Source organism: Crocodylus siamensis, chromosome 9, assembly GCF_052110815.1.
Source record: "Crocodylus siamensis isolate JL-2025a chromosome 9, ASM5211081v1, whole genome shotgun sequence".
Taxonomy (NCBI): Eukaryota; Metazoa; Chordata; order Crocodylia; family Crocodylidae; genus Crocodylus; species Crocodylus siamensis.
The window spans coordinates 9638055-9661396 of record NC_143403.1 but is presented as its reverse complement, the minus strand read 5'-3'; the positions used below and the strand labels follow the sequence as shown (position 1 = coordinate 9661396).

The 23342-nt window shown below is 42.3% G+C and overlaps 1 protein-coding gene across 5 annotated transcripts in view; it reads left to right on the top strand.

Annotated features, from left to right (window-relative positions):
* WWOX (WW domain containing oxidoreductase) overlaps positions 1-23342 on the top strand; it is a 688154-nt gene that overhangs the window by 146508 nt on the left and 518304 nt on the right. For all 5 annotated transcript variants that reach the window (XM_090063746.1, XM_090063745.1, XM_090063748.1 and 2 more), the window contains exon 6: positions 3986-4074. In XM_090063746.1, coding sequence (XP_089919872.1) covers positions 3986-4074 — 89 coding nt within the window. The remainder of the gene's footprint in view (positions 1-3985; positions 4075-23342) is intronic.

The window sequence follows — 23342 nt, the reverse complement described above, 5'->3', positions numbered from 1 at the left end:
CTGAAAATATGTAAAGTGGAATGCTGAGAGACATCAGCATAATAAAATTATGACACATTAGATCAGAATTTGCAGCATGCCATTAACAATCAGTTCTGACTGTGGATTATAGTTATAGTTATGATGCCTTTTAGCAAAAATATGTTTTCTCTTTTAGTACATTTATAAATGTAATTATGCATGCTACATATGCATGCAGAAAAAGGAAAAACATTATGCATGACACAAATAATGCTGAGCTACTGTAGAAGAAGGCTACACTTACCAGTGCAGCTGATAGCCTTACATTGCTAGCCAGGTAAGTGTGTAGCCCTGTATTTTTTTTCTATTTATATAACTTAGAAAAGATGAGTCGAAAGTTTTCAAATACTATTTCTTTAGTGCTTCATGCCTCTTATAATCCTCCCCAAACCTCTGTGAGATGGGGATTGTTATCCCAGTTCTATGTGATCGAGACAGAGAAGTCAAGTAAGGTGCCCAAGGTTGCAAAAGAGTAATGAATACATTTGTATCTTAATTGCTCACCGCTTGGAGAGAGCTCCTGTGCTTCCAATTCACGTGACAGTCAGTTGGTTAGCCTTTTTATTTAAGCATGTGTGCAGGAAACGCCACGGTTCTGTGGGTCTTGGTTCTGTTATTTCCCGTAGATGGCATAGAGCAACACAGTTATTTTTGTTCTACCCCCTGCCTCCCCACCCCCCCCCCCCAAAAAAAAAAAAAAAAAATCAAACTCCTTTTGACACCCCTGCTAGGATTTTTTAAGCCCTGCAATAGTTGTGTTTAAATGAAATCAGAAGAAAAAGTGGAGGAAGGTGGTTGATAGGCCAGGTTGTCATTGGTATCATAATCCCACTGGAGAAGGATGCCACCGTCGTAGCAAGTAACCAGTGTTCATCAGGCAGCAGTGGGGAGGAGAAGATGGAAGAGGTGTGCATAGGCAGAAGGAGGTGTCAGAGCAACGTTAGTCAAAAGAAGCTACAATGAAAATATACAGTACATTGATTAGAGCTGAGACGTGGTGTGAAAACTATTGAGTATATGATTGACTTGGGTATCAAATGCTGCATTCCTGGGGCTTCTCCCTCTGTCAATCTTTCCTTCTATTCAGGATTTTCCCCTGCATTCCAATATATTAAAAAAAAACCAATGGGCTTGGGATGCTTGTCTTGTTTGAACTGTTGTGCTGCCTGTTTCCTCTCCCCAAATGTGTACTTAATTTGATACACGGTCTCAAATTATCCTTTCTGCCAGTAGTGGTGTAGCAGCCCTGATCTTGCAAAAATAGGACAAAATATCTTTTGCTTTGTGTTGTTTTAGCTCTCACATGCACTCAGATGTATTTTTTCCACTTGGGGTATTTTGGAAATATCTCCTTGAATTACTCCAGAAATGTTTCCATTGACTTTTATCTTTCTCTCTAACCTTGTGTCTATCAAACCTAAAAAAGCAGCAAAAGAGCAAGTAAGTTAAACTGTTTGAAATAAAGGGTCCTTGATTGTACTGACTGAGGAGAATGGATTGTGATTAGATGCTGGTCTCAGTTCACTGGTTGAACTGGCAGAGTAGAAACCCGTATTTGTAGCTTGCATTTGCCATCTAAGTATAACAATTGGCCATTTGTCATTTTTAATATTTTATTCGTGCTTTTTAAACTGTCCTTTGTACACCTACAGTATATCTAGTCTAATTACTCCAGTGAATTTCTGCTTGTAAAGGTAAACTGGAGGTACTTCATGTTTTTCCTTTGGCCTTGTAATACTGCAGGCACTTCCTCTCCGTGCTTGGACTCTAGCAGAAACTGGAAACCTGATGCCCAGAGCAAGAGCATTACCTGAGTACCAGTGTGTGGACTTGAATCACCATCCCCAGGAGCATAGCAACCAGCAGCTTGTGGTTTAGTCTGTTGAACTGCTTGAAGGTTTCTTGACCTCCTGTCCTTGTGTTTGTAGCATTCTTGTTCTTTTCCTCTTGGAAAAGATAGCAAAATGTTTCAGTTAAAAAAGGGGAAAAAAAGAAAAGAAAAACACAACTGAACCCAAATGTCTACTAAGTAAATGACTCAGGAGTGTAAAGTAGAAGAAGAGTTGCAGCTGAGGAATACTGAGTTATGTGGGCTATCAGTGACTCACTGATTTTCTGAATCTTGAACAAAAAAAAAACATCACTTGTGGGGCAAAATGAATTCGAGTTTTTGTAAGTGCATCTTTTGAGGGTGGAGTGTTAAGACTGTTTCTGAAACAGTTATTTTTAGCTCTTTCTAACATAAGAAACTCATATTGCCTGCTGAGAAATGGACCATTGGAAACATTAATTTTACTTTTTTTATATTTTTGGTGTCCCCATAAGACTGGAGACATAAGAACATGAGAGCTATCACATGCAGTCCTATTTGTAATAGGCAGGATGGGTGCTTGCAAGGTAGAAGAAAGTGAAGCAGGGAAGTCAGTGGGAGGTTCTGAAGCTGAAGACACTGGAAGGACTTGTGTTTGCTGCTGCTTGTGGAAAAAGGTCCCTCTGGGCCTGTGATTTGCTACCACGGTGCTGGGGCAGCTTGGGAAGCCACAGGATCCTTTAAAGGGTGCCACAAGGTGTGGGCAGATAAGCCAGGTGCAAGGACATAAGTAGATAAGCACAGGCTCGGGCTCTTCCCTGCTTGGCCATTTCCCCACCCTCCAATACTTGGCCTCTCTGCAAGGTGGTAGGCACTGTACTAGATACGTTAGTTTTTGAAGTAGAGCACTGCTCAGTTCACAAAAAGTATGGAAGGGTGACTTGAGTATAATTGAGGGTGCCTCAAGTCTAAAAATATTGAGGACCACTACTTTCTACTGTCTTTAGTGCTAAAAAATGCACCCACTTCACCATGTCTTGATGTTCATAAAGCCCATCACTCGGAAATCCCCATGGGCTACTAGTGTTTTTCCAATACAGCATTACGATCCCAGATGACTGCAGCATATCCCCGTGTTCGATCTTCTTCTACTTCTACTTCTGCTAATGATCAGCATGCCCATTGTGTATTTATAGGAGGCAGGTTGGGAATAGAAAATAGTTTTGGGAAGTCAGAAAGAAACTTTTCATCAGTAGCTCAAAGGAGCCACAGCCTGCTTGAATTTAAGTACCGGGGTGCCCATCATCCTTCCTGTTTTCCAGTAAAAATAGTTTGCGAGGGCTCTTGGCCACAAGGTAACATTTTTGCCTTGTTTTTCCACAGAGGCTTGAAGTCAAAATAGTTCAGCTGAGGTACGGACAAAGGACTTTGAACTGAGCATGATACTGAGGGTCATTTTGACAGATAGCACTAGCAAATGTTGGTGAGCTTGCACCTTTTGGAGTGTTGCCTCCAGCTCTATTCTCTGGAAAGTTGGCTTTAGGAGCATGAGCAATTTTCACTGAAGATGCATTCGCAGTCCTGTTAAACTTGTGTAAAATACTCTGCTGAACAAATGTTGATTGTTATTTATTTTTTTATTTTTTTGCTGCTTCTCTGTCAGCTGCTACAGTCTGTCTCAGGACAAATATGTGCAAGGTTGAATTAAAATCTGAATGTTTTGAAGTATTTATCCACTATATATTTTCCCTGTTGTTATAGTACATTAAATATGCATATCATTTTACACAATACTGCTTGCTTTGCTTTTTAGTTTTTTATTTCATGATTTGCATCCTCACAAATTCCACTAGCCAAATGGAAGGAAGAGAAGATCACATTAACCTTAAAACTGTTGGGTGTGAATTCCTTGTGTTATGTAAAGGTATACCGTGCATACAGCATGTGTTAGCAGAACCACAAAGTTAGAATACAGCACTTGGCATTGAGTGTCGCGCTTGTCCATTCAGTTTGATGATTTATATTTGCTGTGGGCTTCTAATGTTAACCAAGGGAATCAGACATGTTCCATAACACATTTACTGTAACACGATACTGTGAACTAAACTTGCTGTTATTTATCTTTTTTTTTAATTTTATTTTCTCTTGTTCCAGCATAAAGCCAAGGTAGAAGCAATGACCTTAGACCTCGCTTCTCTTCACAGTGTGCAGCACTTTGCTGAAGCATTCAAATCCAAGAATGTGTAAGTACTTAGAGAGAGGATTATATATCATAACTTCTTGTTATTTTAATGTCTTTATCAGCTGAGCACAATTGATGGAATTCCTCACAGTTGGATTGACTTAGAAACTACAGTAGATTCATGCAGCTTTTTCACAAGACTCGAATGGTCTTTTTAATGTACGTGTTTTTACAACAGTTAGAGTGTATTTATTTTTTCATTACCAGAAAATTAATTAGGGGTGTCTGATTGATTGTATATTTCCAGCTCTCGTGGGGCACTGGTACTCCTGTGGCTGTTGAAAAAGGCCAAAGCTAAGATATATCAGAAATGGCTTAGACAACTTTTGCTGTTTTGGAAGACAGCCTGAGGTCAGAAACGAGCACTTCCCAAGCCTGCTCTCATGTGTGCCGTCTCTCTCTCTCTCGCTCTCTCTCTCATCTTAAGCATTTAAAAAAATGGACCTATGGGCCAGGCGCTCCATTTTCCAAAGTGGTCTGTGAAGTAGTTTGCCATAAAAGCTGAAAGTTAAGGCTGGTAATCAGTTCCTTTAATAGGTCAACTTGCATTGAGAAACTCAGGTACACTTGCAGACCATTTGATTCGTTTAGCTTTAGCAGGTCGAGTCACAAAATTTTAAAGACACGATTTGGCATCTGTAAATATGAACTCTTGATACGTTCCACCCCTTGTGCTTTAACCTACAATTAGGCCAATTGTGTTTGCTTGTTGTGCCTATTCAAACCTAGCAGTATTTTCTTTTTCTGCAAATGTTTCTGTAACATAAGCCTCCTACTCTACTTCTCCAGAGAATATGGCCTCTTACATTGCTTTGAAAAAAATGTAGAGAGGGAAAATTATATATATGATTTTTTTCCTCTTGAAATACTGCCAAAGCTAAATCTCATATGGATAGACAGATGACATTTTAGTACTTACAGGCCTTTTAGATTCAGAGAGCTGTCAAAACTGAGTTCCAACATCAGTTACTTCACTGCCAAAAATCCTGTATAATTATATTTTTATCCTATCACATCTTCATATATTAAAACTTTCTTTTGTATAAAATATAATGACAAGTGGTGGAAACATTACCACTTTTTTAATACCAATCCACACGCACTGTGTTAGCTTAGATAAGTATTCTGATTTTACTCCTCTATGTTTTTTTAAGAAAGTAAATGGCATAGAAGGTCAGTTCAGAAGGCCCCTTACTGACCATGGTGTTTAGCATACACCTTTAAACCTGCATGGGGGAAATATGACCAATTCTAAATTTATGGAGGGCTAAAAGTATCCAGTGCCATCTGGAGAAGGAAAAGCTGCAAATCTTGTGTCAGTTTTGGTTTTTTTACAATGCATGCGTAGTGCTGACTCCTCTTCCTTTAGCTCTGTTTTTAGAGATTGGAAGCTTTGTTGTTGTTTTATTTTCTTTAGCACAGCACTTTGGACAGTCTTAGTAGTAACATACTCGTGGTCGCAGTTTTTAGCCTTAGATTTGCTTTCAGATATTTTCATCCTTAGCTTTTGCTGAGAGGTGTGTATGTGCGTGCATACGTGCGTGCATACGTGCGTGTGTATGTGTCTGGCAAGATTATTGCAACGATTACAGGAAAGCCTAAGGTCTGCATCTGTCATGAGACTTGTGGGGTTTTGACCAAAATGAACTTCTAGCAATATTTTTGTTTAAAACTGTGATGCTGGATGGAAGCCAGACCCCACATGCTGCCTGGAGCAATAGATTTTTTTTTATCTGATGCAGAAGAGCAGTTACCTCCTTACAGTCATCTGCACTGGCAGGGGAATGGACTAGAAGACCTAATAAGTCTTTCCATCCCTGATTTCTGTGATTTAAACTGAGTCTGGGTATGGTCAGAAAAGCAATTATGTAGCAGTAGCATCTTGTTACTACAATGCCTGCTCTGTGTGTCTTCCAACACTAATCTGTACACTAATTGCTTTTGTCTGCTTGTTTGTTTGCATTGCAGCAGTGTCCAGAGGCCCCCCTCAAATTACCCTTTGCAGTAGTTTCTGTACAAATCGCAGAAGCAGTCTTTGCCCCCCCGCAAGCTCTTGCAATCTGTGGGGTAGGTGGTTGACCCATCCTTCATACTTAGAAGGGTAGTAAGCGGGCGCAAGTAGCTTTCCTATGGCGATTATATCCTTCACTTTACATGTACATGTAGGAAAAGGGGGGACCAGGGCTGGCACACCCTATCCAGCGTATCCAACATGCTGACCAGGGCTCTGTGCCAGGGGATGAATTTGCACGTACACTCGCAGAATGCCTGTTTCTAGAATTCCTGGTGCTGCAATGATGGTGGAGTGGCAGACAGGAAATACGAAAGAGCAGAGTCTTTTATGACGCTGATAGAAGTAATAGCTGAGTTCTGAGATTTTTATGGTTGGCAAGGGTGTCTCAGGCAAAACAGCCACAGCTTTCAAGTACCAAATAGATCCTTCAGCGCTGGCCATTAGGAAATAAGAAGTGTTGGGAGAACAAATCTAATTCGATGTGTATGCAACACTGGGAAACAAAGAGAAATTCCGAGAAGCAGGTTTTCCAGCGCCTTTCCTGACCAAGACCCCAAGTCAGAACAAGTATTTTTCTTATCTCCCGTCCCTGTTACTATCAATTGATGGAACAATAGGGAACTGTTTGCTTCTTTTTAAAATTCTTATTTCCCATGGGTTTATTTTAATGAAGTCCTTGGTATTATTGGTATAAATTGGTGATCTCTTAGACTTCTGGAGATAAAAATAGGCTTCAGTAAACCTCTTAGCTCTTTATCGCTTTGGTGACCAGCTTGCAAGGTCTCTAGCATCTGTTGCTTTCAGGTGCTACTCCCCTGTTGGTTGGGACTATAAAATGAACTTTTCCACCTCTTGGGGTCAGTCTGTGATCCTGGAGAATAATACTGGGTAGTATCTAAAGCAGAACCACTGCAGTAAAGGATCTGGAAACACCTGAAATATCAAAGCCTATAGCAATCTTGGAGTGGATATCTGAGGGTTTCTAGGTAACAAATCAAGCAGTGTAGAGAGAGGGAGAGACAGGAAGAGATTTACCTTCTTCAAAATATATGAGAATCTGAGGCAACGTGAAAAACGAAGAAAAGTCATCCTTTGCTCAGCAAGTATTTAATGAGTGCTGGCTATATTAAGAAAACAAATGGTGCAACAGAGGGAGCAGTGAGAGACCTTTTCAAGCACAAATAAATAATAAACGGGGAAAGGGAGTTACTCTGGAAAAAACATTTAATACAAATTGGAGCCGTTTGATAGACTAGCCAAGAAGGTTTTTCTGTGTCAGAGGAGGAAGCAGGCAATTCATTTTCAACTTATCAAACTTCTGAAGGATTCAGTAACAACATTTTGCTCCTTTTCATATTTGTTAGATACCATGGCCTTGACCATGGGTACAGTTTGGGCTTATGATATTGGTTGGCATATGCTTGCCAGACTCCAATAAAAGTAGGCAAAATTCTTGTTCTCCTAGAGACTGGGAACAGTGAAAAATATTTTTGTATCTGAGTTAATGCAGCTGCTTTTCTTTTTCAAAACATTTGAATCCCATGAAGGCTTAGATTAAAGCACTGGAACACGGGTATGTGTTGAGCCTTGGGAATCGTATGATCACGACAGAGTCTCCGCTTTCATTAGAAATGAAAGCAAACCATAATATTTCTAGCTTTTGTCATCCCACCAAATTGGGGAAAAAGGGAACCAAATCTAGTTGATGCAGACAGCTGAAAGCAAAGCTCTGAAAGATGTGATCTAGTCCAGGCATAAGTGACAGAACATTAATCACCAGAACCTGGTTTGGGACCCCATGGACACTCTGCTACTTCCTGGCTCCGACGAATGCATCGCTTTACAGGGAGAGAAGTGGGCCCCACACCAATTCACCTACGTGTCTGGGGGAGGTAATGGAAAGGACGGGAGGGGAGAATTCTGTCACCCCAGTACTAAGTGGGCAGTTTATTTGTGGTCAGGGTCTGTCTTGGAGTGCGCTCAGTGTCTCAGATTGCTTTACTGTCCCATAAGAGAAGGACTGTGGGTAGGAACCTACCAAATTCATGGGTGGGCTGTGCAGCAGCTTCTTTAATCTCAAAGGTTCCCCCGTGCGCCCTCTATGTGGTTAATAGGTGGAGATGCCCCAATGCACGCTATTCGCTCCTGATGGGCAGGGAGGCAAAAACCATGGTTTTAAATATGGTGCCGGTTTTGTCGCTTGCTAGTGATTGGCCAAGGAGCCCTAGCAGCCCTGATGTTTGTTGCTGACCAGCCGGGAGACATAGGCAATGTGGGGGGGGGGGCATGTGCCCCGGCTGACAGTGAGCACTCTGGCTGGTAGGGGGGCACAGAGAGTGCTACTGCCCCCCCTGAAATTGGCTCTGCCAGCGGTGGAAGTGCTAGCACTTCTGCCGCCTTGCTGCATACGTAAGCGCTGGCACTGCTGCCATTGCTGTGTTGCTGGCACACTTGGCAACTGGGGACCACCCTGCCCCCAGGTTGCCAGCTGGCTGGTGGGGGACCCCCCTCTTCCCAACTCCCTTGGTTGTCCCCACTGGTCATCCCCCAGAATTGCGGGGCACCAGTCACCCATGCTGGAAGGCGAAAACAGCACCATATTTAAAACCACAGTTTTCACCTCCCCAGTGATTAGGAGTGAGCAGCAAGTGGTGCGGGGGGTGGGGAGAGGGGAATGTGGGGGAATCTGCAAAATCAAAGGCGCCACCATGTACCCCACTCCTGCAAATTCACTCCTGATCAGCAGGGAGGCGAAAACCATGGTTTTAAGTATGGCGCTGTTTTTGCCTCCTGCCTGGTCAGCAACAAACAGTGGGACTACCAGGGCCCCTTGCCTAATCAGTGGTGACTGGCAAAAATAGCACCATAATTAAAACTGGTTTTTGACTCTGAGCCTATCAGGAGCGAGTGGCAAGCAGCGGGGCCTCTCCACCAATCAATGGTGGGTGAGGGGGGGGCGCACGGGGGAACTTTGAGATTAAAGGAGCTGCTGTGCAGCCCACTCCCGCTGTGAATTTGTTAGGTCTCTAACTATAAGAAGTGAAAAATGCCAAGAATTTAAAATATGGGGTGTGCCTAAAGGTTTCATAGAAGGAAATGCCTTATGGAAAATCAGCTTGAGGATTTCCATTGATGCTGACTCATTTTACTCCCCAGTTTGAGTCACAGCTCTTTCATGTCTCTGAATGTTAGTACAGATTGCATGGCACACCCCCTGGTGACCTTAGCTCGCTAACTGAAGATACCATGAAGAGTGGCTGCCCTTCCCCTTCCTCTTCAAACGGATTCCCTCAAAGTGAAAGTGTTAACACTGTAGGGGGGTAAGTGAACGCATTACAGTCCTGCTACAGGATTTTACTGAAATGCCTGCTAGATGGAGGCCAGAAGAGACGACCTGGTTTACCATTTCCCAGATCCAGAGGCCCTGGGTGGGCATCTGTATTATGCGAGGGATTGTGGGCTGCATAATTCCTTGTTATCGAGTTACTGCCTGGCATATATCAGTCACACCATATGCATCTATGGCTTAAGTCATGCAACAGTTTTGCTGGCTGAATTTTGAGTTTGTCGGTAGCAAAAGCTAGTTTGCAGTGGCAGAAGCAAACCACCCTTGCCAGCAGAATAATGTTTCTCCTGCTGTCCAGTACTGCCCCACCTTCTGGTCCTGTCCGCAGCAGGTGCCTTTCCTGTGGCTCACTTTGTGCTCCAGTAGCACAGCTGCTGAGTGGAGCTGCCAGAAGCACGTGGGTGTGCGTGCACTCAGGGGCTGCAGGGGTGCGACAGCTGCTGGTGGCCTCCAGGACTCCTGGCAGAAGAACAGGAGTTAGTGGAGACTGGTGGTGCTGGTCAGATGAGTGGTGATGGAGCCCTGTGTTCAGGATTGGGCCCTGGGGCAAATTTCCAGACCCATGGAGAGAGGCCTGTGGGCCAGATGACTCAGCGCAGCAGGCTGAATCCAGCCCACAGGCCCAGGAGCTGAACATGTGTGTATACAAAGGTTATTTTCTAACCTTTTGGTGTTTGGTGGGTTTGGGTCCATGGTATTTGCTCGAAGTGTAGTTTTGAGGATCATTTTGCAGAACTTAATTTCCTGACACGTAACATGGTTTGATCGTCACATGCTTGACCAAACCATTTTGCTGTTATTGGCAGGGTGATCTAATGCCTCGGCACTAACATTTGCAAACCAGCTTTCTATCATGTCAGTATTTATCCTCATTGTGCCTGCCAGTCCACAGCACAATATCATTGTCCCGTTCAGCACTGTAAGAGCTCTCTGCTCGGGACCAGACAGTAAGTGTTATGCTGCTGCTGGAATTTGAGGTGCATCTTCAACATGCCTCAAGCTTGCTACCTGGTGCCCTCTGGCTCAAATTAAAGCTGCCATGAGCTAAACAGTGGGAAATCGAACCTATTTTTATCAACATTAAAAAGGCAATAAAAAAAATGCAGTCTTGTTGCTGAAAGAATTTATTTTATTTACAAAGTATAAAATAGCATTTACCAAGCACTACCATAATAGCAATATCTGGGCTGATGGTAACACTTCAGACTTGTGCAGCCTGTTTTCATGCATAGATTCTCACTGCAGCTATTTTCCTACACTTAAAATAGGATATTTTGTGGTAAGATTTGGCATATCTTAACTTGTTAATCATTTCTATTGTAGCAGGACAGCAGTTATGAATTATGATTCTGCACTTGGACTACCTAGTCTCTTATTTCCCATCCGGGCCCCGAACAGGGAGGGCCAGATTTTCTGTTGGCCTCCCTTTAATATGCCCTCAAAGTCTGCGAGTGTGTTCATTTTTCATGCTGCAAGCAGATGCACTCTGAAATCTTGTGGGTGCAATTAAGATTTCAGAGCCTCCTGCAAATTTGCCCCAGAATGCTACTGCTCTTTCTTTGTTGAATTATTTTTTTCATGCTGCCATTGACATGTTGGATGCTTGTTGGATTGTGTTCATTCGTTTAAGCACAATGAAATTTTAAGTATAATTTAATAAGTAAAAATATAAACAAAGTCTGTAAGATCTTTGGCAAGTTGTTGCGTAAATAATTCCTAACACCTGGAAAAAAACCTAAATCTAGGAGTTGAATAAATTGTCGGCAGTGACATTATGCCAGAACACTTAGAAGTTCTATAGTAGATTATTTTCTTGCCAGATACAATTCTTATCACAGTGTATTGTACTTCAGAAATTTGAATATATTTTCTTTATAAGTCTGTAAAAATCTGTTAAGCCTTTTGGCATTTATAGAAATACTTTCCATGAATTAGAACTAGTAACAGTGGAGCTATTAAATTTGTCTTTTGAGCTTAAAATACGGCTGGCATCCTGTCAGTGCCACTCAGACACAAAGCTGTGTTCCAGCCAACGCAGTACATTTTAAGAGACATCTAAAAAGTATCCAGGTTGACTTAAATATGCAAACAAATTCATAGTTGAGAAGTTACTGTTGCAGACAGCACATATCTTAAATTTAAATACGATCAAAGGTTGACTGCATTTGAAACATACATAATAAAATTAGGATGAAACATTTTCATGTGGTGGTACTGTGCCTTATTAAGACCTGGGGATTGGTTTACTGAATAAATGTTTCCTCTTTCCTAAGCTCTCCTACACAATTACCCCCTCTTGGTTTGTGTGTGTGTGTGTGTGTGTGTGTGTGTGTGTCAAGCCATGTGGATCCAGAAACTGTTCATCAGTATTTTTGAAATAAAAGGAAAAAAACCCCCCCAAACCTCTCAAACTTGAGTCCCACCCTCTCCACAGAGGCGTAGATCACAAGGATCTTGCCAGATTGTTTTAATTTGAGCAGAGGTAATGGAAAGGGATATGATTCTTGTGGACAGCGAAAGTATTTACCCCTTCAAATAGGTACAGGTATTATTTAAAAACGTAAGAATCAGTTTTAACATGAGTATAGAGTTTACAATGCATGCTAGATTTAGTTCTAATTATACACACAAAAAAGATTTCCCCATTGTGCCTGAGTTGCTGTCAGTTTAAAACCTGAATTTAAATTTTGGTAGAAAGATGCTTATGTGGCACTTTCAAAGTGGTATTGTCTAAAGTGTGTGGACTTCCCACTTATCTTTGGAGGGTGACTCTGCTTCTTTATCAGATTACAGAGAAGAAAAGAGTTTGTCTTCTATTTTGACATCTAAGGCTGTAGGGCCTTTTTCTACCTTTCAAAGTACCCTAGTGCTAGCTTTAGGCATTTTGGCTCGGACTATATCTAACTCCTTGGCTTTGAAAATAAAGAGAAGGATGAAAAATGAGACCTCGTTCTTTTGAAATGAGTTTTGCCTCCTCTTCAGTACAGCCAAGGTCAACGTTGCCTTTGGTGCCAAAAGGAAATTTGAAGCTGTTGCTGGTAAGATATTTGCCCAAAGTTTCAGCACAGTGAGTGGTGTTTACCCATTTCAAAGGAAGCGCCTCTTTGCTGCATGGTGACCCAGTTGCAACAGGAGGAGGAGTGCAAGGTGTCCCAACTTGGTCTTCACCCCTAGCTCAATGGTTAAAGCACTGGTTCGAGATAAGGACTTGAATCCCTTCAAGCAGAAGAGGGAATTAAACCTGGGTCTCCCTTTTAAGGGGTGAGTGCTATACCCATGAGACTGTTGTATAATAAGAGGGGCTCTGGCATCACCACCATTAACGAACTTGGAAAGTTCTTTAAAAGAAATGTGAGAGGCTCCAGTCTTTAGGAGTGGGATCTGGGCTCTGGATCCTAAGTGAAGGGAAGCACCTCCCAGCAGCCCTGAGTAAGGTACAAGTAGCAGGTTTTAAGACTCATTTCTGCCCTTTGTATTTCCTGCTTGGCTAGCTCTAAGCAAGGACATTTTGAACATGCTGATTTCACATGATTCCCTGATAAACATTGTGGGTGTTTTGGAGCCCATTTCCAGGATCTCGTTACTTCCCCAGGCACTCTGAGAGCCTAGGTATCTCATTGAGATCTTGAGATCTACTCTATGAGCCAGGTCAGGTAATAAGCCCCTAGTAACCAACTCCCTAGAAAGGATCCTGTCTTTTTCCATGACTTTTCACCAGCTCTGAGGGCCATCTTGGATACACAAGTATGTAAAGTATTCATGATTTAATATGCTCCATTAAAACATATTTTTCTACAACTAAAATAGTATTCCATAGCTTTACAGTTTAATGGGTAAAAATAGTATGTATATTTAACTGATTTCCTTTTCATAATAGGCAAAAGTAATTAATGCACGTATTAAATGTATGTGGTATATTTGGTGTAAAGGCGTTATACAGGAGATGATTAAAACACATCGAGGCAGAATTTTTTGGCACATAGGCATGGATGCTTTACTGCTGAGATTAGACAGGCCACACGTATACCACATGTGTCTTAATTTTGGAATCCAAAAATTTGTGTTGTGCTCTGGAAAGGTTGTATTTCTTCATTAGCTGTTCCCAAGGCACAAAAAAATCCCAGAGGATGTCAGAGCACATTAATTTTTATCATGACATGGAATCTTTCAGGTCTGAATGGCAGCATGCAGCTGCTGGGGGCTTTGTGAACTCTGTTACAGCTCCATATATCTCTAGGCAAAACAGAGGAAGGAGTTGTCATTGGCAAGTGAAATGTTCAAAATGCATGAAATATTTTATTGTTTGAATGATCAACTCTGGTTTTGAAAACATTATCTGAGGACTTTGCTCTTCTCCATGTGGTGTGTCACATTCTTAACGAAAATGTTCAATAACTACTTCTATTATATACAGGGTTTTTTTTTTCTTTTTTTAACAAGTAGTTTGCCCGTGTGGGTAAAAATTGTACATCTTGAAGCATCTGCTGAAACAACAAATCGTTCCATAATTATTGTAGAAATGAATGCTCACTGTGCACTTACAGCTAGTTTATGCCTAATACATACTGCCTGTAGATGTGTATAAATAATGAATTGCAATCAGGGTTTGAAAAAATGCACTTGTCCACTTACAAGTGGAAAACTTTCCCAGGTGAGCGCCTGTAACAGCAGAGCAAAATTTGCCAGACACTGGACACTTTCTGCTTCTGCCTTTCCAGGCAGAAGACAGAAGGAGATGCTCCTCCTTCTCCTCCTCCTCCTCCTCCTCTTCCTCCTTCACTGTTTGGGATGTGAGGGGCAAATGAAATTTTCTAACAAAGTTAGGTGGAAGATGAGGGCTTGCATTAGGGCTTGGGGTCTGGGAGAGGAAGAAAGGGGAAAGAGAGTGGGCCCCCTTTTTTCCCCTCCAGTAACCACTCAGGGAGGAAAAGGCAAAATTCCAACTTACAAAGAAGTTCAGACCGCTGTGAAAAATGGTAGGGCTCACAACGGAGGCTGCAAGGAGTTATCAGATAGGGCACCTTGTCTTTGTCACTCACCCATCATCTTTCCCTTAAAAAAATAAAACAAGTGCAAAGGATAGGAAGTTGAAGATTGAGATGAAGGAGCAGGTTGACACTGTGTTGTAGGGCCCGTCTGTATGATGGCCTCAATTTCAGGCTTTCAGCCATGGTAGGATGTGTTTTGGATAGGGCTGTACAAGAACAGGTGGAGTGAAAAGATCCATGGTTTCTCAGATCCATGAATTGCCCACATGGGCAAACTATTTGGTAAAAAAAACCCATGGGTTTTTCTCAGATCCAGAGTTTGGTTTGAAATGCTGCCTTAAGGGGGCATAGTTAGGTGAAAAGCAGGATTGATACATCTTGATGGGGCCGTGTCTCGTGTTGCACTTAAGATGCGTTAACTATGCTTAAAGCGTGAGCATTCAAGCAGTAAAATATCTGCTAAGTGCAATCACCTCATAGCAAAGTTAGGACTTTTCTGCAGGGGGAGTATCTCCAGATTGTGTTAAGTAGCATATATTCAGCTGTCGTGGGACCGCTTCAGGGGCTAATCAGCACACCTTGCTGATTGGTGGTCCTAGCCCCAGCACCGCACTGGAGTCTTAAACCAGCTCTGGTGCGGTGCCAGGGTTCAAGATGGCACCATAGTCTTGAACCTCTGGTATGGTGCCAGGGTTGGGACTGACAGTCAGCTGATAGTCATTCCCCGCCCTGGCACTGCACTGGGGCCAGTTCAAGACTCTGGTGTGGTATCAGGCTGGGACCGACAATCACCGAGCTGAGCATAAGAGATTGTGTAGAGACTGTAGTAAACATTACTGTGCGACTGCCCAGAACATGCTCTACTTTTAGTACAGCTGCCAGTGGTTACTACGATGTAAATACAACAAGTGCTTAGTGTCCCATACAACAAGGCCCTTAGTGTCAATGCCCTAAAGGTCATATTTGCTAAAACAGAGAGGTATAACTGAGGCTCAGGTTATAACCATGGGGGCGTGCGGGACACAATCCAAGACAGTTACAATGCCTGAGAATAAAGAAGTACCCCTTTCGGGATCCCAGTGGAAAAAAGAAATCAGGCATACTGGTATACTTGGATGATATAAGCCTTTTCAGAACTGCTGAAATCGGGATAAGGCACAGGGCTTTGGAGTCCCAGGTAGGTGATTTTGATAAGCCTAGATCAGTCCTGTGTCTTACCTGAGACCTTAACAGGAGGGGAACAGGGAAGCAACTGCCTGCAAATCCCGCCAGCCAAACGAGCTTAAGTGGTAATGGAGTTATCCCAAGGTGGAGGGGGAAGATTTACTTTGCATCAGTTGCTCCATGATAGCTGTCTTGCATACCTGTTTCTATCCTGCAAGTGGAAGCCAGACAGCAGCAGCTTCATAAGGGGCTTTGCTTCCATTAACCAAGGATTAGGAGAGGACATATGAAAAAATTACAGTGGAAGAGCTGATGCACAGCTGGTCCTCCCACTTTCCTGCTTTTTAGCTTGATATATTTTTTTTCATTTGTCCATGGTACGCTCTGGAGTAGTTTGTTAGAAAAAGAAGACGAAGCTTACCTTGACCTTCACTTTTTTTTTATAGTAGCTTAGTATCAAAAGAAATGAGATTTATATTTTGGAAGGCCAAATGGGGTGTGTGGGGGAAGAAGCATTTCTGAGACTTAGTATTTCTAACACTGCATATCACATTTGCAACATGTGACACAGTTAAGTGTGAGAGACACGGCATGTCAACAAATTAAACAGTCTCTTAGTGCTCTTATTTCATTTCTAACTTTTGGGAAACTCATGTCTGAGTTTACAGTAATACCCCACTTTGGGATAATTTCTGTATGAGTTTGGAGGGTGGAGTAAGTGTTAGAAAGGTCAAGTGTGGGATAACATTACATGTGTGGTAAGAACTACTTCCCAACTTGCTTGTCTTTGTGTGGGATCTAACTTCTTTGTTCAAACGTTGAACTTTTAAATTTATGTTTGTACAAGAAAAAAAACTTCCTCCTCACCGCAGGAGAGGAAAAGTAGGTCTGTCTTCTCCGTCTGCCGCAACATTTATGCCACCGTTGTATCCGCAAAGAGTATCAGTGTCTCTCTCTTCCTTTACAGGAGGACATGAACAAGTTACTTAATATTTTCTGACTTCTTATGTGTGATCATTTGTATGCAAGAGGAATTTACTGGAAAAGTTTTAAAGGGTCAAGCTTAGCATTTAGCTCTGAACATAATGCTACCTGTGTTCGTTCATTTTTCTTTTTTGGGGCAGTTCTGTGGTCAGTGTTTTGTAGAAGTACTGCATAATGTGGTGGTGAGGGCTGAGCCCTGTATAGGCAATGGCTTCTGGATGCAGAGGGACAGTTGCTCATAACAATGCTCAGAGTTTTTTGACCAAAAGGAACAAGCTGAACCATTTTAGTGCATTTCCCTTCGACCTTTGGAAGTGGGGGCAGGAATAATTGCTGATCAACAGTATTAGATTCTGGAAAGTGGTCCTGCAGGATGAGTTTGGATGCATTTCCCTTGCCTGTGAATAGGAGGAGGTCATCCATCAGGGCTACAACAACTGTCTCTGTAGCTTGCCTTAGAGTGAAGCCTGTCTGACAGGCATCCAGAAGACTGTCAGCTAACAGACGGCACGGGAGACTATTTTTTGCAAGCGTCTCAATCAACTTTCTTAGAAGAGGGAAGTTAGACACTAAGCATTAGTTATGAAGTCACCAATATCAGACACTGATTCCTTCAGTACTCCTGAGACTATTGCATGGTTTTTCAGTAGGTAACAGATTCCCTTCTTTAAATCATTGACACACACTGCTAGTGGGATTTGTTAAGTGTTATTTGATGTTTGTCATCATCACGCAGGAAAGAGGTGTATTAGTGTATTTCTATCATGACTTCTAGTTTTATGAATGATCTGGATTCCTGGAAGGTGGACATGATGTTTCTGGTCCCGTGGTAGGCATGTTGTTCCTGCTGGCCCATGAGAGTAGCCAGGATGCAGGGGATCTTCTCTGTAGAATAGGATGTTTCCTTGCAGCAAGTGATGCCAGTTTCTGACACTGATTTAGAAGCAGTTTTCAGAACTCTGCAATGGAAAAGTGCTGTGGATGTGACTTTGCTTCTTTTGTGGTGGGGGAGAAGACACATAGCTTTGCCTCTTTCTTATTTTTTTTTGGGGGGGAGGTATGGCATGGGTCTACAGTTGCTTATGAGGCTTTGGGGATATGGCAGGGCCTCTTCTGTTGAATGTCTGTACAATTCCAAACAATGTGAACTTTTCAAATCACTTGAGGAGCGCCCCAGATGGTGTGACATTCTGCTTCCTGGGAAGATTTGAGCAGTATTCCCTTTGCATAATATTCTGAGTTAACTATTTCATTGCATTTGAAATGGGAGAATACCAAAGCCAAGAATTGTGTTGACATTTTGGAGAGTGTTTGTTTAACCTCCTAATGCACAAGCTGCGTTTGCTGGAAAATATTATCCTTCCATTTGCAAATCTGCAGTAATTAATTCCCTTGAAAGTAGCTCCTGCTGCACACAGCCAGTTCACAATACTCTTGACAGAACATAGTTTTGCATCATATGCTAACCAATTGATTATTAAATTCCATAAGTAACTGGTGGATCTAGATATGACTTAATTTTTGCATCTCTCTAATGTAATCAGTTATTCTGTGTCAGACAGTGCATTCTGTAAAAAACCCCCAAAAAACACAAAACAAAAAACACAAACCAAGACAAAACAAATAAAACAGTGCATTCAAGCAGTGCACAACATCTCCTCAGATTACTTCATTACTTACAATAGCAGAGTCTGCATAAGCAGGTGTGAGCTGAATAACTTGCCTAGGTGCAAGAGTTGGTGACATATCACAAGATACCAAAACCACACAAAACTGTAGGTATTTTCACTTCTGAGATTCCCCGGGGAAAAAAACCCCTTGCCAATTCAGAGTGCTTTTTTAAAGTAACCAAATTCTACTGCGCTTATAAAGGTAGGGTGAGTTTTCTACCGTTTCAGTACTGCTTACAGTCAAAGCACTATATTCTCAGGTCTCGGGCATGCCGTGAATGATAAGAAACAGTGACTGGATACGGTACTATGATGGAGCAGCTTATGTGCAAGTCCCAGTACATTCTTAAATTGTAATAGTAGAACGCATTAGCTCACTTGGCGCAGTGTAAGTCATTTTAAATGAAGACATTTTAAAGAGGCATAGGGGTAAATTTTCAAAACACTGTGCAAGGTTTTAGCTGTACAGTGCTTACAGAAATGTCAAATAGGAGTCATACGGTTAAAGAGAGCAGCTTTGTAATGTCAACAGTAGGAATAAGCACAATGGAAAATCCTGGTTTGCTGCTGACTTCTTGTTGTTGTTTACCTATAGCTTTGATAAAGGATTGTAGCAGTTGGCTTTAGATGCAAGTGGATATTTTTTTTCCTAGGGTTGGTTACTAAGGGCAATGTAGACCAACTTAGCATTTCTAATGAACTACAGAAATCAAGGTCATAGTGCTGCAATCCTCTAACTCTATTCCAGTTATAAAAGTGGACTTTAGTACCAGGCGTCTGATATGAATTGTCATGTACCTTGAAAATTCTGCTACTGCACAATGAAATGTTCAGTGGAACAAGACACGGCACCTTGGAGACTAGAATCTACCTTTGGTGGCTGAAATTCATAACCGTGTGACGGCTGGTACATGACGAATGTGAAGGGAGTACGTGATCTCTGCCCATTTCTTAGTGGCTAAGTGTCCACATCACAAAAAACTACCATCAAAATTGACACTAATTGGCCCCTTGTTAACGGTCTCACTAGAGAGACAAGTAACATAATGGACACGGATCCTGAACTATCCTCTTAGCCTAAAAGGTGGTCTTTTCAGGACAGAAATGAGGTACAATGGCCGTCTCCGTCAATGCTGCCCTTGAGGTTTCTGCTCTTTGGATAAATGGAGGACTTCATTTTTCAAGGGCTGTTGATCGTGCATCATTTGTGAACACCAAAACTAACTAAAATAAATTACTTATATTCAGCCAGGATATGTGGTCAACATACTTCTGCTTTTATTAATGCCCTACACATCGTACCATTTGATGGAATGCTATAGAATCCTAATTTTATGGCCTCTCTCAAACTTAATTTACTTAAAAAAAATGGATAGAAAGATGGTGTTTGAAAAACAGAAATCTGATTAAAAACAAAGAGTAATATAATTCTTTTTCTTTTGTAAAGCCCAATTAAATGCCTTTACAATTAAAAATTCATCGCATTTTATAGTTTTATAGTATGGAATCCTCTTTTTAATTAATTTTGCTGACAGGTTTAAGTATAGGGTACATATTTTGCCTCCGGTAGTTATTGTATAATTAACATTAATGAAGGATATTAAAATTTGGATAGGGAGAACAGAGTCCTGGTTCATATGTGGGCTCATTCTGTCTTGTGTCCTCTTAATTCAAATTGCATTCTTTCATGCAGTTTTCACTTGCCTTATAAATCTGAAGGCCAACTGAAAGTAACAACAGGGGACGTTCTTTTTATTGTCAGTTGTGTATTCAGAATTCACAATGTGATGTCTTGTCATAAGGTCATTGCCAAGTAGCAACTGCAAGGATTATATTAATATTAAAAACAAAATAGCATTTTTTTTTTTTGGAGGGGGAACCTCTTGTTTCTAGGAGAGTAATTCCTAAAATCCGTTCACCAGATAAAAATATGAAAAGTGAGGGATTGCATACTTCCACTATAAGCAGAGTTAAAATTTAATTCTGTCTCTTGCTTTTTTTATGCAGAAAAATTGCAAAAATTAACAAAATATACTGTATGGCATATTTAAGATAAACGTACGTTAGGCTAAACCTTGTCACGTGTCCTCAGCAGGTGCATATGATAAAACCCATGTGAATATGAAGGGGTTAAACAGACCCTGAACTGAACTGTTCAGCATGCTGTTCCTGGAGGCCAAATCTGCACTACCTTAAATAGCAGTTTTGCATACCTCAAGGGGATAAGGTGTGGCCACTGACTCTGTGGTTAAGCGGTGGCTGGCCTTTATGGCTAGGGACAGAAGTTACACATAAACCAGTTCAAGTGAGCAGAAACCTATAACAGAACGCGAAATTCACTGCACATAAGCCAGTTTCAAAATGGCTGAAATTGGTTTGAGATAAACCGGTTGAATGTAGTAGCAGACTCAACTGATTGAAGTCAAACTGATTTATGAAACTTCTGTCCCAGACCTCTTCCTGGGATAAGTTAAACCAGAGTCCCCCAGCATGCTCTGCAGCCCTGGCCTGGACTGTGCTGTCTGCTCCAGAAGACCCCATAAAAGAAAGGGGGCAAGGAAGAGGTTTATTCCCTCCCTTCCTTGTCCCACCAGCACAGACCCCAGCTGGCGTCTGCCGGGCAGGGGAACAGCAGCCCCTTCCAGGCATTTATCCGCTCGCTGTTCTACTGGCGGGGGCCTGTCAGGCGGGGGCATAGCAGCCTGTGTCAGGTTGCTCCCTCCCCGCACCCGCTTTTGCTGAGCCCAAGCACTATCTGGCATGGCCAGCTGAGGTGAAGGGGGCTTATTCCCCTCCCTCCCCCCATGGCAATGTGGGGCGGAAATGCCTGACACGGGCTGCTCTGCCCCTGGGACCCCAGGGACAGGATATGGAGCGGGGAATTAAGCCACAATCTCTGTTTGCTTTTTGCTGCCTTGAGGTCTGGCCACACCATGGCTGTTGGAGCCATGAGGGTGGGGATGGGAAATGCCTGGCAGGGGCTGCTTCCTCCTTGCCCCTCCAGGCACGCCCTGCCTGAGGTTTCTGCAAGCCCGGGCAGGGGAATTAAACCCCTCCCAAATCATACTCAGGCCTGCCCCTGCTCCCCCGCCTTGTATAATTTCCCTGCAGCTGAGGGCTCAGTCTAGCACCCTTCCCCTCCCCCAGCTTCTAGCCTGAGCCACTGCAGCCATGTGCCCACATTTCCAGAGTCAACAGTGAATGTCTGTTCACTTACAAATTGGTTCAATCTATGCAGGTTAGGCTAACCTGCAAAGATTGAATCAATTCAGGCTCTGGCTTTTTTAATGTCTGTACCTAGCTTATATGAGAAGCACAGTAACCTTGGGTACTCGTACAGGCTATGAGCTGGATTAGTGGAGCTCAAGAGCTGCTGTGTGGGTGCCCTACACCCTGGAGATCACATACCTTTGCTCCAGCACACATGGGACTGCTGTGTCCTGTCACTGAAGTTGCAATTATTACAGGATAAGAGGGTTTGGTCTACTCTCAAGAACTGCAAATGAATAAAAATGACTTATGTAAACTAAACCTGCAGATCAATAATTTGTAATATTTAAGTGCTCAGTGTTTCCTGTTTGTTTTATATTTGTACATTTCAGTGGACTTTTTACATGTCACTTTTGTGACCCGCTTTCCTCTCTTTCACTTAGCCAGGATGTGTGTATAGATATCTGAGGGCAGTCCTTGCCCTTTTGTATAAATCTACATATTTCAAGAATGTTATAAGACAGTCAGCAGATACATGATGGTAAACTACGCTGCTTTACAAGAGTTCCATGTTGCAGCATAGTTCTAATGAGGTGTATAGCATAGCCCAAGAGTTCCATAATTTCCTTTTTGTTCCCTATTATGTGTTAGTATGGCCACAATGCCCAGGACTTCATTGTGCCAGGCATGCTCCATAAATATAGAACAAAAATATGGTCCCTGCCCCTGAGAGCTTACAAACCAGGAAAATCATTCTTGCCTTTGTGTGAACTTTGTTCCATCTATTCAACCCTTCTGCATGACATGGGTTGCACCAGGATGACATGGGACAGGGTTTTTGCCAGGGTATTTGAGTAAAGATACAGTGCTGCCCTTTCATAGACACAATACAGCCTCAGTTTCTTTTCCAGGTGCAAAATATGGAACCAGATTTATGAATATAGGTTGTACTTAAGCTAAAGAAGAGCAGAAACTCAGCCTTCAGAAAGCTGTACTTCCTGAATTTTCCTGAGGTTTCAGTATTTCTCTGAAGTGGTCTGTGAGCCTTAAAATAAATACATAAATCCCACTTCTGTTCAGATACAGATATTGGACTTTTGACCACTGATTGATTAGATAGGACTACAGTGTTTTTTGACCACTGCGTTAGGGTGATTTTTTTGTATGCAGCTCAGGCACATGTTTCTGTGCGGGGTGGGTGGCTCTGGGTTCTTGATTTGGTCTGTGGTTTCTGCTGCTCCTGTTTGTTTGTCTCCTGTTGTTGTAAGGTTTCAGAGTATTGAGATCCTTGCAGCAGACTCTTCCTCCATTTAGGGTGGTCTTGGGTGATACTCTCCCATGAGTTGATGTTGATGTTGCGTTTTTTCAAGTTGACTTTGAGGACGTTCTTGAAGTAGTTCCTCTGACCTCCTCTTGAGTGTGCACCTTGACTGAGCTGGGAGTCCTGCTTTGGGAGTCCTGAGTTGGATATCTGGATGATGTGGCTAGGCCAGTTAAGTTGATGTCACACGGTTATCATCTCAGTGTTCATGGTGTTTGCTTGCGAGAGGATGCTAATACTGGTGCGTCTGTCTACCTGCTGGATTCAAAGAATCTTTCACAGGCAGCATTGGCGGTACGTTTCCAACAACTTGAGTTGTCTCCTGTACATTGTCCATGTCTCAGCTCCATACAGTAAGATGGGGATCATGACTGCTTGATAAACCATGAACTTGGTTTTGGATCTGATGTCACGATCTTGAAACATCTGTTTCTTCAGGTGTCTGAAGGCTGCACTAGCACATTTGAGGTGATGTTGGATTTCTCTGTTGATGAGCCAGCGAACAGGGGCACCAAACAGGATAAGCAGTTTGCAGGCAGTTCACAGGACAGTTTGCAGGTCACTTTGCCCTC